The 18,663-nt window shown below is 40.6% G+C and overlaps 2 protein-coding genes across 6 annotated transcripts in view; one reads left to right on the top strand and one right to left on the bottom strand.

Moving 5' to 3' along the window:
* Positions 1 to 10,514, top strand: part of LOC146501052 (PTB domain-containing engulfment adapter protein 1) — a 99,532-nt gene extending 89,018 nt beyond the window's left edge. For 4 of the 5 annotated variants that reach the window (XM_085136664.1, XM_085136665.1, XM_085136666.1 and 1 more), the window contains 8 exons: positions 964 to 1,062; positions 1,182 to 1,319; positions 1,514 to 1,630; positions 2,912 to 2,998; positions 3,738 to 3,968; positions 4,187 to 4,325; positions 4,418 to 4,512; positions 6,272 to 10,514. In XM_085136664.1, the coding sequence (XP_084992790.1) occupies positions 964 to 1,062; positions 1,182 to 1,319; positions 1,514 to 1,630; positions 2,912 to 2,998; positions 3,738 to 3,968; positions 4,187 to 4,325; positions 4,418 to 4,512; positions 6,272 to 6,343 (978 nt within the window). In that variant the 3' untranslated portion in view covers positions 6,344 to 10,514. The remainder of the gene's footprint in view (positions 1 to 963; positions 1,063 to 1,181; positions 1,320 to 1,513; positions 1,631 to 2,911; positions 2,999 to 3,737; positions 3,969 to 4,186; positions 4,326 to 4,417; positions 4,513 to 6,271) is intronic. The other variant, XM_085136668.1, reaches the window with a different exon arrangement.
* Positions 10,515 to 10,542: 28 nt separating this feature from the next.
* Positions 10,543 to 18,663, bottom strand: part of LOC146501050 (uncharacterized) — a 40,237-nt gene continuing 32,116 nt past the window's right edge. The window contains exons 39-54 of the mRNA XM_085136657.1: positions 18,482 to 18,589; positions 18,203 to 18,256; positions 18,047 to 18,100; positions 16,441 to 16,602; positions 16,165 to 16,272; positions 15,937 to 16,044; positions 15,787 to 15,840; positions 14,956 to 15,063; positions 14,694 to 14,747; positions 14,413 to 14,520; positions 13,453 to 13,506; positions 13,237 to 13,344; positions 12,735 to 13,041; positions 11,535 to 11,716; positions 11,198 to 11,440; positions 10,543 to 10,855 (exon numbers count right to left, since the gene is read on the bottom strand). Coding sequence (XP_084992783.1) covers positions 10,709 to 10,855; positions 11,198 to 11,440; positions 11,535 to 11,716; positions 12,735 to 13,041; positions 13,237 to 13,344; positions 13,453 to 13,506; positions 14,413 to 14,520; positions 14,694 to 14,747; positions 14,956 to 15,063; positions 15,787 to 15,840; positions 15,937 to 16,044; positions 16,165 to 16,272; positions 16,441 to 16,602; positions 18,047 to 18,100; positions 18,203 to 18,256; positions 18,482 to 18,589 — 1,959 coding nt within the window. The 3' untranslated portion in view covers positions 10,543 to 10,708. The remainder of the gene's footprint in view (positions 10,856 to 11,197; positions 11,441 to 11,534; positions 11,717 to 12,734; positions 13,042 to 13,236; positions 13,345 to 13,452; positions 13,507 to 14,412; positions 14,521 to 14,693; positions 14,748 to 14,955; positions 15,064 to 15,786; positions 15,841 to 15,936; positions 16,045 to 16,164; positions 16,273 to 16,440; positions 16,603 to 18,046; positions 18,101 to 18,202; positions 18,257 to 18,481; positions 18,590 to 18,663) is intronic.

Raw genomic sequence — 18,663 nt, 5'->3', positions numbered from 1 at the left:
CCTGTCAATGGTTTTAATGCTGTTGCAGTTTGTAGATTTTGGATTGGTCAGATTCTCCCGACAAACAAGTGTCAGAATCTTATGCTCTTATGCTCTATCTTGAGATATAAAAAGGAGTTTTCATATTATCAGCTTCTTTGCATGTCTTCTCAACTGACAGCATACACTCCCGTTTAATTTCACTGGTTGTTGGCCTCAACTCGCTGCCAAGTTCACTTTGTATTTATAACACTTGGCAACAAAATGAAGAAAGACTTGAACAGTTTTTTGGCAGAGAACAAAGATGGACCCACTACATGGTTCACACTTTTAATTTCTTCTGTAAAACAGGAAACTTTAATGATTGCATTTCCCTCGATCAAGTCTAATTAGCATTTAAAGGTAATATGCTGCGCAGAGGTTTGTGTCTACACTGATGAGAACAGCAATCAGTTTTACTGCTGTTTTTGTTTTCTTTTTAAAGCAGCAATAATCATAATCTTTGCATGAACAGTGCCTCAAATGACAATATGTACTGTAAAGGGAATTGTACTCAAAGTATAATCATCTCAGCTCTACTAAATGTTACATCTCTGAACTCTTTGGTTTGGTTTTACTCTTTGATTCAGACTCTTAGCAAACATGGCATGTCCTTTCCTTACAACTGCATCTGTCATGCCACCAGCATAAGACACCTCGCTAATGTCAATAGCTCTTGCTTGCTTGCAGATATACTTAGAGAACAAAACAGAACAAGTGTTTACGTTTGTACTTTGAGCAGAAATGTGACAAACAGTGCCAACACATTCATTATATCTACATTTTCGAGCTAGTTGCTAATGAATTAGCAGCTTTAAATGCAGAAATCCAGGATATGGTAAAAATGTCTTACCATGCTTTTACTGTAGCTGTATTTGTGTGTCATGTGGCATACTTTCTTATATGCTAATTGCACTTTTATCATACTAATTTTTCCTCTTGCAGTTTCAGAGGCACATCAAAAAGTCGGAGGGACAGAAGATCCCGAAAGTGGAACTTCAGATCTCCATTTATGGCGTGAAGATACTAGATCCCAAGACAAAAGTGAGTCCAGAAAGGATATAGACAACTGTAAATGACAGCTGTGACTATACAGAAAATAAACACAGTGAAGTCATCTCTCATATGCAGAGTAAATAATAAATGCTTTATTTTCCCCCCAGGAAGTGCAGCATAACTGTCAGTTACACAGAATATCCTTCTGCGCAGATGACAAAACCGATAAAAGGATATTTACTTTTATCTGCAAAGACTCGGAGTCCAACAAACACCTCTGCTACGTCTTTGACAGTGAAAAATGTGTAAGTCTCTGCCGCTTCAACAAGCTTGCTTGTTTCCTTGGATACAAATGTGAAATACATGAGTCAGATTGCTGAAAAATAAGGTATTTTTTACATCTTACAGTTAACCTTTCACGATCAGCTTAAGTGAAAACTACAGCTGTACTCACATTTATTTAGTGTTTGAGCCAGTCTTTGTTTCCTTTGCGCTTCAGGCAGAAGAGATAACTTTAACTATCGGCCAAGCCTTTGATTTGGCCTACAAGAAGTTCTTGGAGTCTGGAGGCAAAGACGTGGAGACCAGGAAACAGATTGGAAGCCTGCAGAAACGAGTGCGTCTCACGTCCAGCTCGCGGAGCTCGTTCGCTCACACACACACACTCTGACAGCGTGTACCACCGTGCAGATGCATTGATGTTTTTATTAATTAATGCGGAGCTTGTTTCTATTGATTGTCTTAAATCATCCAGTGTGGACAATTAAGCTGTGCTGATAAAAGGGAAAAAAACGTAATGAATATTAATGACGCAGACTTCTGTTGTAACAGAGCCAGCCTGTAATCAAATTATTGTACGCCCAGCTGAAAACACGGAGCCGTCCCATGGGAAGTGTTTAAAATTAGATTTATTCAGATATTCATATAAATTTGATCAAATTGGGGACGTGACGTTTTAGCTAAACACCAGCCTCACGTGTACTTTAACCTCAGTTGGAGGACGGTGGTTAAGCAGACGTGTATTCAAGTGTGTTAAACAGTACAGCCAACTCAGCAGTTTATGAACATGTACACAGACATGCAGACATGGAGACACGTTAAAGGTTAATGATTTTTGAGTTCAAATTGTTCAGCATGAATAAACATCTGCTGATAAAGACCTTGTGATAGAAGCAAAGGTCCAGAAATAGCTATTGAGCAGAGCTTGGCAAGGATCTACCGTTTATTTTGATTTAATCCCAAAATCACTTCTGCTGCCCCCTGCTGGTAATACTCAGCAAAGCAGCATGTGTGTGTACTATTTTCTCCCGTTTCAGTAACATTTGTTAAACACTATGTAACCCTACAGGAAACAACTAAACTAGTCTTTTTGTCGGCTGTTTTAAAGGTGTTTTCAAATTAACTTTCATTTTTGCATATTTTGTCGATAATTTTAGTTATGACGTCATGGCAGATTTCTGTGTATTTTGTTGATATGCACTGAAGTTAGCTTGCTAACTAGCCATTGCTATCCTATACCTTTGTGGCTTAAAGCTGTGTGGAGTTGGTTACTTATCAACTTGTCTGATGAGTTCACAGACGTCATAGGTTTTTCTTGATTATTATAATCTCAATGTTTCAGCAAAGTCTCAGGAAAGATTTGTTGAATATCAATGCCTTTTAATATCTCATTGTTGACCGCGACAGATTAATTACTTAATAATAGTTAGTTTTTAGCAGTGTGCTAAAGTACAGTGTTTTGTCATTTGTGTCAAATTCTGTTAAAAAAAAAGACTTGTGAGCATTTCGAACGTGATTCTGTATCATAAGCAAATTACACAAATTGCACTATGACATCAAATATTTTTCTGCACTCTGCTGCTTCCCTGTGTCCTGATTCGGTTTGTATCTTTTGCAGATTCAAGAACTGGAAACGGAAAACTCTGAGCTAAAGAAACAACTGCAAGAGCTTGAAGAACAGCTGATGATAGCACACGTACCTCCAGTAAGAACAAACTGCGTAGCATGCCAACCTTCAGTTTAGAAAAGTCGATTTTACAGAAGAAAATGAGACCTTAGACTTTAATTTCGCTCCTTTTCAACAGCAGTTACTGTAGCCACGGGGAACAATAGAGTGACTGCATTACACTATCCAATATCTGCAATATCCATCTAAAACTACCTGCAGTGTCTGTTATACCAGACCAAGCAACGCCGCTAGAATCAGCTGAATTGTTGAGTTGTATAAAATTCCTTTTGTTCCTTTTGAGATGTTTAATTTAAAGACTTTCATTATGTACGAAACAGCTGACTAATGTAATAGCACTCTTTAATAACATAATCTGTGATTCAAGCATTCTGAATGAGCCAGAAGTGCACAACCTAAACCGTCGTTTAATTCTAAAAGATTCCTGAATTTAAACCGTTGAGTTTTAAAACTACTTTTAAGGACAGCTGGCTTTGCTGATTGTGTTTGTGCGATTAAATGCACGACTCCGGTTTGGAATGACCAGGCCTATCTGGAGGCAGGCAGCAGGGGTCTGTATCTGAAGCAAAGCAATTACACACCTGATTGGTCTGATGAGGAATGCGATACATTCGGCATCTAATTGGGGCAAATGCCAGCACTTGTGACAGCCTCCTGAGAATGCAATTACCCACAGCTCCTCTATTCTACAACACTGAATAATATTGTCTCTGTCTCTCTCTTTCTGGTCATTTCCTGTCTGCGATCTTTTTCTCAGCCGCTGCACATAAACGCGGCTAATGAAGCGTACATGCTGCAGAGGCCGTCCTCTCTCTTCTGGTGCCACAGCATCAAGTCGCTCTCCTGTCTGGAAATCTCCTCTGTCACTCTCACTCCTATGAGCTCACCGGAGTCCAACTTGTCCACCGGGCTACTAACTCCTCCGCCTGCCAAACCCGCTCTCCTTCCTCCTAAACCCAACGAGGGCTGCAGCATCCCGCGGCCTCGCGTAAACACCCTCCGCTTCTCTTTTTCTGTGCTGTCTCTCTGTCCCTGGAGCCTTGTTATCTCCTGCCTTTGTCTGTGTGGTGCTTGTGCTTCTTCTTCTTCTTCTTCTTCCCTTGCTTTGATGCAAAAAAAAAAAGAAAGAGAAAAATAGCTGTGTAGTTTGTGCATGGGTGAACTTACAGGTCTCTGCCGGTGGCTCAACCATTACTTTGTATGCAGGCGGGGAGTATCTCAATGAAGCCGCAGTCGACAGACATTTTTGACATGGTTCCCTTCTCCCCTGTGACACCCCTGGTGCCCACACCAGCCAGCAACGGCTGCCCACCCCCTCCACCCACCACATTGCCACCAGATATAAGTAAGTGAAAAACCTATTTACATTTCGGTGTTTTAACCCCCTTCGATGTGCCTCCTTGATCATTACAGTGTTTATCTGCTCTCTGCGTGTAGGTAAAGATTTGTTTGGTGCAGAGCCGTTTGATCCGTTCACCTGCGGGGCAGCTGACTTCCCTCCAGACATCCAGTCAAAGCTGGATGAGATGCAGGTGAGCTCATCGCTGTGTCTCTTCCAGAAGAATTGCAGGCAGGCTGCTTAAACTGTGAAACTGTTTTGTTCTTTTTATTATCACAACCATTACTTTGAAGATTAAAGATTTTCCCCTTGCCTTTGTAAAAAAAAGGCTTTACGCATCACAAGCGACGCCTCAGCTGAACCTAGTAACAAACTCCAGTTGTCTAACAGCAGTGCACACCGCTGTAATTGCCTCCACATCAGTTCCACCATACAGTACACACTTTATTAAAATAAATAATGCAGTCGCACAGCAATAGAAACGATTTGTGTGGAATTATCTAATGAGGAAAGGTTTAGTGACTCATCGATGGGTAAGAGTAGCTCCTTTATTCATTTTAATCAGAGGACAGAACCACTAATGTGTTCATAAAGGAGTGTGTTAATTAAAAGTGTTTAGTGTATCACTCTGATGTGTTTTCCTGCCTGCATGAAAATGGCGTGATATTACAGCAGAGCGAGTTCAAGCAATTGTTGTTGTGGTTGGGATGGAGCCATAAATTAATATTGTAGTCAGATCTGTAATAAAAAAAAATAATGGTGCTTATTAGAAATAAACTTTTGCTTTCAGACTGCGTCTCAAACCTTTGTGCGGATTGCCAAAAACGGAGCTTGTGTTCAGTCATTTAATCCAAAGCGATAAATCAGGATTTGAATATATGATGTCATGTATAAGATAACAAGTCAGACTTTTTTTTGTTAAGTGTGTGAATTTATCTTACAGCCACTGTTTGTGTTAACAGACAAATGCACGTTCTTGTTAAAGGTCAGTGAGTGCAGAAGTGGAATTAAGTGGATCCATCATTTCCTAACAAACTACAAAAGTGATCCTGAAATAGTTTCCTTTAGTCGGTGCTATTTATTCGCAGGGTTTCCTGTCCTGTAATTGGTAATTATTAGAAACGCACCTCGCAGCCTTGTTAACAGATGAGATTAATTAAGTGGATTTGTAGCGGTGCTTTTTTTCTGTTTGCAATTGGAGGACATGGAAAAAAAGCTGCTGTAGCTTCTGTTTTCGTGCTGTCACACAGTTATCAGTGCGGTTACACCATGTTCGCATGAATCTGTAAAAACCGCCTGAAAATGACAACATTTGCTTTAAAAAGTTGTGACTTCAAAACTGCGACATCCGAGGTTCAGTTTGGAAAACACCTGTTGAGCTTTGGCAGCGTGTCGCCAGTAGGAGGCAGCGTTGCTCTGATGTTTCTCTCCTCCCTGTTCTTTCTCTTCTTAATGACTAACAGCTGAACGTATCTCTTTCCCTCTCTCACTCGTAGCGGCAGAGATGGTTCGTAGTCCTTTGCCCTCTGCTTGTGCTGTTGTGTTTTCGTCTTGCACGCTCTGAATGCAGCTGCACGCGCTCACATTTGCAGACGCTGCCAGTGCATCTGTGGCAGCTTCATTAGCTCGGCTTTCTTCATGATTTACTCTGTGTCTTTTTGATTAACAAGAACAAATACGCACTGCTTAAGCTTGAAAATATTTGTTTTGCACATAAACAATGTTGGGGGTGCATGACGGCCTCATTTGCAAAATAAGCTCGACTTACTTTGATCTGCTATAATTGAGTTTTCCTATTAGGATTCATGCCTTGCCGTTTCTGATCTTGTCTAAAATGCATGACCCAGCATGATGCGGTGTCAGTGGCGTTTAGCTCGTCTTTGCCTCTGAGGTTTTTCCAGCAGGGCCTGAGTGTCTATAAAAGCGGCCCTGTGTGGCTTCATGTCTTCCAGGAGGGGTTCAAAATGGGACTAACCTTAGAGGGCACCGTCTTCTCTCTGGACCCGCTAGACAGTCGCTGCTGATGCTGAGAAGATGAACCCTTCGAGGTGCACTTTCAACCCGTTTGTATGAAGAAGAAGTGCCAAAATCCACTCCACGGTTGAGTCAAGATGTCACAGTTGTCATCTTGAGGTTTATATGCATTTGCATTTAGATTGGTTTTCGATATTTCAAGGTAAACTCAGATCCATTATAGTAAAGAGCTATTTTTGTAATAAAAAAAAGACAAAAAATGCGTATGGAGGCGTTAGTTTTGAGTACCTTTGCTTGCACAGGAGGAGACAGATGTAAATAGTCGATATGTTCAATGGTACACTCTGTGGCAGAATTTTCATATGTGTGTATGCACCGTTTGAATTCTGTATTGTCAACACATTCCTGTTTGTATGCCAAACACAAGCTGGCAAGAAAAATAAATGGAATCTATATTGTGACAAAACCTTTGAGCTTTTAACATCACATATTTTAATCCACATTAATTCATACGTTATGTAGTCGATTAATCCAGTCTGATATTTTCTTTTGTTTTTTTACTTCAGTGACCTTTCCGCTCTTTGTCCTTTGTTCTGTTCAGATTTTGACCAGATTGAGTTGCCATTTTGGTGTTTACCTTTCTGCTCTTTTATCTCTGTCCAGCCAGTTCTATTCCTGTTATTTCACTTCACTTTCTGTTGAATTGACTTTGCTGTTACAGATATTAAAGAAAATCCTACTATGAAAACTGCCCCTCGCTCATTCTTCTGTGTTATATAATTTATATCTGACTTTATTTGTTCATTTGTTTATGAAACATTTTCTTCTAGTGGCAGAATGATTATAATGCTGTAGGCTCGGCTAAAGCACAATGACGCCCTTGAATCTTTCCGAGTGCCATCACAACATTTTGTGTGCGATTGCCATCAGCTTACAAAAGGGAAACATGAAAAAAACTGGAACTCCTGTTAGCAATAGGAAGTACAGAGTCCATATGTTTACATGCCACTGCTCTCTATTCTGCAATATCAAAGCCTCTTTTAGCCAATATGCCTTTGTGACTTTTAAGTACATATAATGAACTTTTAAGAGTTAAGATTTAGGTCTGTAACAGCGGTATTGTACATGGTAGCTGCAGTTAGCGTGGTTCGCTTTCTGCAGCGTGTGTAATACTGCTGTACTAATACAACTAAATATACTGACGTTTTCTCAGGATCGTAAGTTAATATTGATAGCATCTCCGCCTCCACAGAACCAAGCTCATTAATGCTGCTCAGCGAAAGCTTGAACTGATGCAGAAGTTGGGGTTGTTGTGGAACTGTGCTTAGCTTGCAGGTGTCTCTTCACATTTGCAGTAGAGGTCTTAAAAGCCGATGTAACGTAATCACATTGATTACATGTTGTTCTCGTCTTTTTCACTCACTAATACAGAATGTGTCATTTTGCTAGTTAAAGTGCAAATGCACACTAACAGCAAGGATTTGATCCCTTTTTTTCTCTTGCTGAAGCCACAGCGGTCACAGACTGTAACGTTACAAAAATGATTTTGACCGTGTGCAATGAACTTACACTCTCAATGCCTTTGATATGGTTGCTTCAAAGACTGGTATCAGGTCTGTGACCACCTGCAGTTAGTTGTCAGAGATAAGACTGGTGATGCCTTCTGTCTACTGTCAATATTGAATATGGCAATTTCATCCAATCTGCTTGGGATAGTACAGCAATTAATTATGATAAATTGTGAAAACTGCAAATCTGCAAATTGCCATCTGCATACACAGAAATTCACATTAATTACTTCTATTAAGAGTCCAGCCAGAAATCTGAATGGGTAGATTTTAAACAGAAGTTCCTCCACAAATAGTGGTGTAGTTGCTGCAGAACAGCATGCTAATTGCAAAAATGACAGAGGCATTTGGCAACCTTGCTTTTAATCACCTTGCTTTTGCCCAATAATCAGACCCAACAAATATAACCCCCCCCCCAAAATAAAATTATGAATTATCTTGCATAATTAGGCTGTTGAGTTTCTTTACTCATTTAAGTTATTATGAGTAAAGAAACTAGTTGCATGTCTAATCATCTGGGAATTTACCCAGATGATTTTATTTATTTATTTAGACAGAGATCCCCTCCCCCCATGTTCAGCACAAAGTTACGCCGATAGCTGCCTCGCACCAGGACACCTGTGCAATCGCCTTGCAGTCATAAGTGGTCACCCAAAAGCTTGACATTGCACAATGAATGAACCTCTGGGCAAGTAGCTGATCACTCCAACTACTTGAAATTCATCATAACTACAAAAACAATCAATGCAAACACTGAACAACCCAGTATCTCTCCTACTTTTACTCTAGTGTGAGTCTGAGTTTTAACCAAAGAAATCAACCAAAAATAAAGAAACTTAGTCACTTGAATTTAGCAATAAATGTGTTGTGTTACTTTCTAACACTTTACCCTAAACACCTTTTATGTTCATCATATGTTTTCACCATAAAATGCTTTCTGTATAGTTATCCATTTGTGCCCAGGTAACCTTTTTACTTTATTTGCCAACCTGTCACGTTCCACTAATCGGAGTCCTTTGCTCCCATTAGTAATGTCTCTACCTTGGGAATGCCTCCTTTTGTGTTCAGTCTTCAGCTGCCATATCACTGCTACCTTCTGCGAATGCCCCATGAGCTACAACTATGACATGAGGTGCAATAGCTCAGATTAGGTCCAGTGTCTAAACAGATTTTCCTCATATTTAAGATTCACCTTAACCACTGGGGTGCTTAAGCACATCACCACAGGCAGGGAGAGAGTGATTCACTCAGTTGTTGTCCGAATTCTTCAGTTGCTACAGTTGTGCTGTAAAAAAAAAATCACATCTGATTTTCTCTTTTTCTTTTCTCTTAAAACAAAGTTTCAGGTCTCTTGGGGCTGCTATCGTAGACAATTTATAAAGATCCAAAATGAAGTCTACTCAAACAAGAACAGGCAGAGAGAAGTATTTTCAATATTTATTTTCAAAGGAAGAAACGCATCTGCTTCCAGTGTGGAACCCCCCCTCTTCATCCTCTTCCTCCTCCTTCTCCTCCTCTCTGCCTTGGGGGTGTTTGCAGGCAGCCATGCCTTGCATAATTCTAACAAATCTATAATAAATATACTCAAATTCGAACCAAATGGTCACAAGAGAATTACTTAAAAGCACAGTCAAAAAAAGGGAAAAATGTAAAACAAACTGTTCACATTGAAAACTTTGTGTAAAAAGTAAATTAAACTAAATATTAATTTAGGTGCAAAACTGGCCAACGCAAAGAGCCTAACTATACCTGAATCAATATGACAAGAGCTTAGGGGGATTAACAAGCATTTAGTTTAATTTGTTGCATAGCAAAAAATAAAAATTAAAAATACAAAGCAAACAGGCACACTCAGCCGTCTTATTCTATAAAACTGAGTATTGAAAAAAAGGATTTCAAGAGCATATATGTCCAGGATACTGCAAAGGGGGAGCTGGCATGCATAAAAATCGAATATTCTGTGCTACCTTTTAACTGTACCATAATTGTATAATTGAAGGGGAAAAAAGAATTACAAATCACCACACATCACTCGCATGACACCTCATTCATCTCCCCATTGTTGACAGAGAGATCTTTATTGGCATCCCCAAACCCTGCCCTGTACCGTGCGGCTGGGAGAAGATCACAAAGGTCACACTACTTACAAAACAGCACCTGTGTGAAACAAAAGATTTACATGTAGTGTCATGGTGTTCTCAGTTCCGGTGACGAGGTAGCTAACACTGAGTGACTGACAGTCTTCATGCGTCTTTAATGTTCTACATGGTTGGTACAGAGTTTTGAGTAACTAGATACAGACATCGGTTCATCAGAACTCTCATGAGAAAATACCTGCGCCAGCGAACGCATAAGCGGCTGTATTTGTTTCCTCAATAGCACCACAAAGATGTTTTATATTCAGACAATGAAGTAAAAAAACAAAAAGAAAACCGAGAAGTCTCTAAAAAAAATTAGTAGTGGTGGGACATACGTCGTAGTTTCAGTGGAAACGTTCTGGGCTTACGAACAGCAGTCATAATAACAGTTTAAAGCTTCTATGTTCTTTGGCGAAATTAAAGGGTAAGATCTTTGGACCTCGAAAATGCACAAAGCTCGAAGTCAAACATACACAAGACGACAGAGGAATGATTCAGATTTTTTTTTTTTTTTTCTCAAACCAATTTTTCATGTAAATTCCAAAATAAATCTTTGCCGTCTTGAACTGGGTCGAAAGGCACAATAAATATCTCGCCACGGGGCCACAACAGTCCTCGGTACTCGTATGTACAACGTGGCTGATCGCATCAGCTGTCAGTTCAACAGTCTCGGGATTCTCCTCGACACTTCCCTTCCCTGCTGACGCCTTTACAAGAAGCACACGGGGCCGATGTCGACGCCGAACTCTTGATCCCGGCCGCCAATGTCCACGGGGGCAATATCCACAATGGGAAGTCTTGCTGTTTTCTGTGTCCTGTACTCAAACACGGTCTTGCCCCAGTTGCCATTTGCTTGCTGTTAAAGAGATAAAAACACAGGTTCGTCAGTGAACTCTGAAGAAAAAGGCTTTCAAATCCTGAAATACATCTAATTCCTCAGTTCGTTCCCTAAGCACACTGTTCATTTTGTGTTCGTGTTCATGCACATACACTCACCTCCTGCTATAAATTAAGCTGAAAAACTCGATTTGTATTAACCCTGATAGAATCTGTTGGAAACTGCTGCCTACTTTCACACCCAGCAGACACCAAGCATCATCATGATTTGACTGATGAAGACCTGTCCAGTATTAACTCACTACTCAATCTTCATCGTCAGGCATGTGTTGAACTACAACAGTTGAAACACTGGACTTACTGTGCAGGAGTCCTCCACCACTGTGTATCTGAACCGGTTGTTTCCCTCTGCTTTGAGCTCTAGGTCGTTGGAGCCTTTGAGGATCACGGCTTTCTTTAAGTTGCCCGTCTTGTCATCCATGTAGCCCACAGAGTTCTTGCAGTGGTACGTGATGGTCTGGGAAACCTCTTTGGACAGCAGGCGGATGAAGGTCATCTGCACTGCGACGGTGTTTGATGGCTGATCTTTGTTGCCATAAGCAAACTAGAAGCACAAATTTGTACAACATGTTAAGTTCTGGATTGATTTAAAAATACTCTCACACACAGAGACACACAACTAGTGTGTAGCTGCTCACATGTGTTCCGCTGTTCATGTCGGCTCCAAACCACACAGGCTTGTTCCTGGAGGAGGTCCACCACACTTTACGAGGTATGCTGGATGGGTTGGCAGAGATGCAGGTCTCTCCAGTGTCCATGTTGCAGTGCACTTGAATGGCATCCTCTGCACTGCCTTGGTTTGGATCCACCCAGTACTCACCTACATCACAAAAATGGAAGCATTCAAATAAATTGCACTTCCAGAAGTAGGGATATACTAAGTCAGTGTCTACATGAACGAACCCCTAGGGCTAACGATTGGTATTAAAGGCAAATATCTGTAAGCTCCCAAGCTGTAAAAGGTATATACCATAGGTTTTTAGGATGACTGTATGCAATTAGCCTCCTTGGAGACAGACCTGTGCTATAAATTCTAGGTGGCTTCCTTCCCGAGTTATTGGGTTCTCAAGATTGTCTGAAAACTTGAGGTAATGGTCACGGAGATTCAAACTGTCCAAGGTCTTTAGTAGATGCAACTACAGTATCAATTTGAAAATCCTAAGTCACCTGTTCTTGAGTTATCACATTCACACATAGGATGTCCTGCTTCCTTATTCACAAGGAATCACAGCATGTTTGATCTGGCAGACTTTTTACACCAAATACCCTTCCTGATGCACCCCCAGATGGATGTGTGTCCCCTCCTGGGATCAAACTGTGGATCTTTCTCTTGTTAGGCGCATGTGTATAAAACTATACTCGGGAGCCTTGACATTACATGCAAGCAACTTTAGTTTGTGTGTCAATATTTACATCAGCAAATGGAAAAACGCTGCAAATACACACAAAACACTATAAAGTGAGAGAGAAAAATCTCACAAAGCGCAAACAAGTGTTTCTGGGGACACGATAACGTGATGGAAACCAAAACATGTGAAGGCTCACACTGAGACATAAACGAAGCGGAGGGTTCATCAGTGTTGTGAGCTGGAAAAAGTGTGGAGGTAAAACATGATTTAATCACCATTCAGGCCATTTACCATTAGCCATTTATTTTTAGCTTGTCATTTCCGCTTCTGCTCTATCACGTTATCATTTCCTGAAAAACGTTTTGTTTCATGATTTTTAAAATTTCTCGTTTTTAGATTTTGTAAGTTTTTTAATTCCTGTTGTGTTTTTGCAGCATTTTCCAATTTGCTGGTGTTTTCTTAAGTTGCAGTGTATTTGACCTCACTCACCGCTCTTCTTCATCGGGTAGCACCTCTTGAGGTCGTCGCAGGTCCTGGCAGGATGTTTTTTGCTGCCGTCTGGGCTCTTCATGTTGTCGATCTGGCTCTTGAGGGCTTTCAGGGTGGCTTGAACACCGGGGTCGACGGGCACTATGGTGGAGGCATTGCTGTTGGGCAGAGCTTCGTCCTCGCTGAACTCAGGAGGAGGTGGCACAGAGTCGTAATCCTGGGGGCCGCCGAATAGGTCATCCACAGCTGCCATGGGACGTCCGGGAGGGCCTGGAGGACCTGCGGGTCCGGGTTCTCCGGGAGGGCCCTGCGGGTTTTGGAATAATGGTGTGAATACTGTACTCTTTGGGGGTTTTTATTTACACATTGAAATTTTGCCCATCCCCTATTCCCTATGTACCAAACATCTGTTGAAAAGATGTTCTGCATTTTAACAAACATTCTCATCTGGCTCCTTTTTATGAGCTTTGCACACACTTTTTGCTGCGTAATGAGACAATACCTCTGGTCCAACTTCTCCTGTGATCCCACGAGTTCCTGGAGGTCCCATTGGTCCAGGCAGTCCTATGTATCCTTCTTTTCCAGGAGGCCCGATAGGTCCAGGAGGTCCCTAAATCATAAGGAACCGTTAGCCTCAAATATGAGAAATTAATTCCAAAGTTATAGCTGATATGAAGATTATTCTCTTCCTCAACACGAATGAATCGGTGGCAATTACCCTCGGTCCACTGGGTCCAACAATTCCTGGAGCTCCCTGCTCACCAGTTGTGCCCTAAAAGCAATAAATCAAATTTATTCGTCTGTTTAATGCACTTGAACTCGATGAACACAATCTGTTGATGATACTCAAGTGGGAAAACTCAGCTAATGGTACCATTTGTTTTGTTCAGCTGAATTTTTGTGAAACAAAGTGTCCACTTTAGGGCACTGCCAAGAGTAAAGTAAATACACTACGTTTTCTCATTTAGCTTATAGCTGTCAGTAACTGGGTCATGAGGGGTGGGTTGATGGGATAATGTTTTACTGTTTATCCCATCATGTCTACATAGATCCTTTTCCTACAACGATAAACAAAGTTTGGTTAAACTGCGTCTGTCAGTAAGACCTAAACTGTAAATTAAGCTTAGGCGGTGGCCTTGAATTCTATCCACAAATCTCTGCTGCAGCTGATCAGCTGATCACATTTTTAATGGTGAGTTCACAAATTCAAGTTCAAAAGTGCTTATTTTTTCAAGACTGAAAAAAGTTTTTTGTATCCGTCCACTGTACTTAAAGAAAACGGGGGCAAAATTTAATCAACCTTGATTTTATGCACAACATTTTTTTTTTCTAAAAGCAATATATTGAAGGGGCTGTTATGTTGAAAACCAGCCTAATACAGTACTGAATATTAAAGGGAGGCTGTGATCGTACCAACAAAGTAAAAAATGACAGACAACATTGTTAGCAAAAAACGGAAATGAAGCTGCACTCATTTACAAGCTCTGCATTAAAATGAAAGAGAATTATGTTCAAATAAAAAATTAAAGATCCTTTCGATCACTGTCTGATTTGCATTTCAGAGCGCGGTTGGCAAAGGTGGAATAACAGAAGAATACTCCACTGTACTGTATGCAGTGGGTCGGAAAGCCTCTGAGATGAAGCAGAAGTCATCCGAGTCATTATCATTTTTACTTACTGGAGGTCCGGGGAGACCCTGCAAACCAGTGAAGCCTCTGTGTCCCTTCTGGCCTCTCTCTCCATGATCACCCAGGTCACCCTTATCTCCTCTCGGCCCTTGGGGTCCCTGAGTTATAAAAGATTTAGGGCATTTCATAATTACGTTCATGAAATGATGAAGATTGCTTTTACTGTTGTTCTGCACTGAGATCCAAATGAATGTTCATTGAAAGCTATCTGAAAAGGTCATTTACTTTCATAAAACAGATCGTTTCACATAACCACAAGCTGAAGACTCACCACTAATCCTCTCTTTCCAGCTGAGCCAGGTGGTCCAGGAGGTCCTCTTGAGCCCTGAAAACGAGCAAAATCATTAGAAAGCCCTCAGGGAACACAGACCTCTACAAACACTGAGTCCATCCAGCCTTCTGGTACTGAAACACATTATTCAGTTACTATTAAGGGTTTCAATCAAATCTGCCTCCAGGATGTCCTTATGTGCCCTCAGTACATCTGTTAATACACCCTGTACATGAACAGAAAAAAAACAACAAACACTTACAGGCTCTCCTCTCCTTCCAGCATCACCTGGGGCACCAACAGGACCGGGAGGTCCAGGAAGTCCCTGAGGACCAACCAAGCCTTCTGGACCAGGATCTCCTCGGTCTCCCTGGAAATTTAAAAATGTAAGTAAGTGTTAGCTACCTGCAACATCTTTATTTTTTCCCTTTTTCTAATCATTTTTTTTTTTTTATTTCTTATCTATAAAAAAAAATAAAAATCTAATTTTGGCATTGCTCACCAATGTTTAGCAGTCATCATCAAAACATTCACAAACAACCCTGGTTAAAAGTACATTTCTTCATTTGCAGACACAATAAATAACACCAAATTAAGCAATAAGTCAAGAGGAACCAAGAGCAAAAAATATAAGTTTTGTCCATTCCCAACGAACAGAAAAGAGGAATCAAGCACCTCACAGATCTTGTCCCCCAAGTCAGAATATTTTCCTCATTTTCTAATGCTAAACTAATATTGTAACTAATGTTTTTCTATTCAATCCTTCCTAAAATAACATCTTTTTCTATTCGTAACATCAGGTTTAGACCAATGTATCAAACTTCAGATCAGTTTTTTCAAATGCTAATATTTTTGCCATTTCAACAGTCCATTTTTGGGTTGCTGGTACCTCCTCAGGTTCTTTGTCTCCAGGAAACACACAGATCCTTCAAAGCCTTTGCCTACACTGGAGAGGGTAGTTTGGAATACCTGTGCATTCCATACTAAGGTACAAGATCTTTTAAGATAAGAGTTATATCCCTCCAGCAACCTTAGATTAATATAAGATGAGCACTTTTTGCAATGTCATATTTTGATCCTTTCGGCGTCTTACCCTTTGTCCAATAACACCATCCTTTCCTGGTGGGCCATCTGATCCTGCAGGACCCTGAGGACCAGACAAAGAAAAAAACAAAAACAGAACATTTAGACAGCTTTGCTAGCGTTAGTTGGGAACCACAAACACTTTAAAACATGCACTTACATCAGGACCAGGATCACCACGAGGTCCATTAGCACCGGGAACACCGACTGGACCTGGAGGGCCTTTATCTCCAGTCGCTCCTGTTGAGCCCTGCTTTCCTGGGGGACCCTAAAAAAAAGAAAACAGAAAAGTCACAATACAATAAAAAGAACACGAATGTCAAGTTTAGACTTTTAAGCTAGTAAGTAACAAAGCTGGTACACAGCAGATATCGGATTTGATACCAACCGCTGGTCCTGGGAGACCTGGTGGCCCACGCTCTCCTCTCTGACCAGGAAGACCTACAATGCCTCTCTGCCCTGTAGTTCCAGCTGGGCCTGGAGGACCATTAGGACCCTAAAGCAGACAACATTAAATTAAATACTCTTAAAGGCAAACAGAAGAACAAGCAACAAGGAATTTCTAAAAAAAATGTATGAGCTGGGACAATTAAAAAATATATTTAAATAAATCAAGTTTTTTATTAAAATTGTGACAAACAAATAAAAATAAAATTGACTTTACCGTAGGGCCATCCTCTCCAGAGTCCCCTTTGTCTCCTGGGCTACCTGGTGATCCTGGAGGTCCACGTTCTCCTTGTCGTCCAGGGGGTCCATGATCTCCACGAAGTCCAGGAGGACCCTCTTTTCCTGGAGGTCCCAGGGGTCCTGCTTCTCCTAAAGGACCCTGATAAGACCGGTTACAGTCACAAATATTTTCATGTGGTCGAAAGCATCAAATGCACTTTTTCATGGGACGTGTTGTGCTACAATACGTAAAAGTTTATCCCTGATCCAAGTGGTCACTGAAAACCTTTAAAGTTAAAAAGGGAAAAAAATTCCAACACACAGAAAAGAAATTTCAGATGAATACTTTTTCTCTTTAGAAAACAAAACAAAATCCTAGAGGTGCATATCTTGTACATTTTTGTAATCTCTATAATTATCATAGATGATGACAGAAATTAGTAGTTATAATATTTAACTCTTTCCTCTGTTATTTGAGTGCTCTTCAGTCTTAACTACAATGGTGATGTGATACCTAGACAGTAGGAAAACAAAGCCGGTAAAGTTATTTGTCTATCATTTCACACAGCCTTAGCTGATTCTGTTGTTTGACCCACGTTTGACCCAGGTGATGAAACCAGCGGGACAATCTCAAGCTGGACATCGCCAGCTCCTTTAAACATGCACAAAGGCTGCATTATGTATTCAGTGAAGTAAGTAAAAAGTTGATACCACGTTTAAATAAAACTTTTTTTTCGTCAGGGTCACCATATTGGTGCCGATAGTTTAAAGAGACTTTTGAAACAAGGATCCAGACTTATTGTAAAGCATTATGTCATAGTGACCAAAATTCACAGCATTTAGCCATTCTGTGTGCCATGCCTTCATTTACTTCATCTTTGCCAGCAGGGCCATCTGAGGAAAACAAATGTTGCTCTGTATGTTGGTACAGATAAAAAAGAAATGCGAGGGGTGGGGAAGTGGGTTGACAGATGAAGGACACGGCAAGAGGGGGATGGAAATGTGTGTATGGATCATATCCTGCCACCAGTTTTATGATCTTTTCTGGCCTGTTTTTTCTTTCTATACAAATAATATTAAAGAATTGATCACAGAAAAGAATAATGATGCCTTAACATACAAATTTCAGAGGGTCAATACAATACATACAACACAGAGTAGAGGCATGACTAATATGAGACTATAAAGGAGTTATCTATTATCTGTTGTAAGGTCTTTACCTTACAATATAAAGTGCCTTGAGGTAACTGTTGTTGAGATTTGGCTTTATATAAATCAAACTGAAATGACTTCAACTTGTTATACACACAAGAATGCTTAATGAGGGAATGATGGTGTCCTTTTTGAAATGACAGGGAAGGAGACAGATAGCCGTTTTTGCCTTTTCGGAGACTTGACTTAGGTATAATGTACAAAGGTAGAATTTTAGATTTGTTTTATTGTGTCAGCATTTATTTTGATTTGCAAACTATTTCAGTAAAATAATTTATTTACATGAACGGGTGATTGTGCATCATCTTTGGTGGTTTAACATTTGTAACCCATACATTTTTCTTTTTCTTTCGTGACCTTGTATTCAAACCCTAACTTGGGGCAGTACTTACAGGTGGGCCAGGGGGTCCAACCCTTCCTGCAGATCCAGGGAAACCAGTGGGGCCCTGCAAAAAAAAAGAAAAGAAAAAAGAAGTGGTTTGAACAGCAACAGAAAATAACATAGTGTTTTGAAATGTACTTATAATTGTAGGATCAATGGATCTAACCGGTGCTCCCTGTGTTCCTCTTCCTCCTTTCAGGCCAGCAACACCAACTGGCCCCTACAAAAAATTATATCAACATTTCATTAGAACATAATCTCTCAGTGCACGCATGCAGGAAATGTGTGCAACTGACAGATTCTGTTCTAATGAGGAGCAAGCAGGAAGTGAAAGCTCACTTCTTTAGAACTCGCAGACCAACTGGATTAACTAAATGCATAGCAATAAATAAGTGGTTTTGGAAATAAAAATGTGTCAGAACAACTACATTATTTTGCAACTCACAGGAGGTCCATGGGCACCAGCCAAGCCCTGTGGCCCAGGAGACCCTGCATCTCCTTTCTGGCCTTGCTCTCCAGGCTCTCCTTTTACTCCAGGTTGGCCATCAGGACCCTGTGAGGTGTAAATGATATTAGCAGAGATGCTTTTCCTCCTTTATCTCCTGTGGCATTGTCAAAGGAATACAT

Source organism: Neolamprologus multifasciatus, chromosome 16 (assembly GCF_963576455.1).
Source record: "Neolamprologus multifasciatus chromosome 16, fNeoMul1.2, whole genome shotgun sequence".
Classification (NCBI taxonomy): Eukaryota; Metazoa; Chordata; class Actinopteri; order Cichliformes; family Cichlidae; genus Neolamprologus; species Neolamprologus multifasciatus.
Note: the sequence above shows the minus strand (reverse complement) of the source record. Positions and strands in the feature narration are given on the sequence as shown.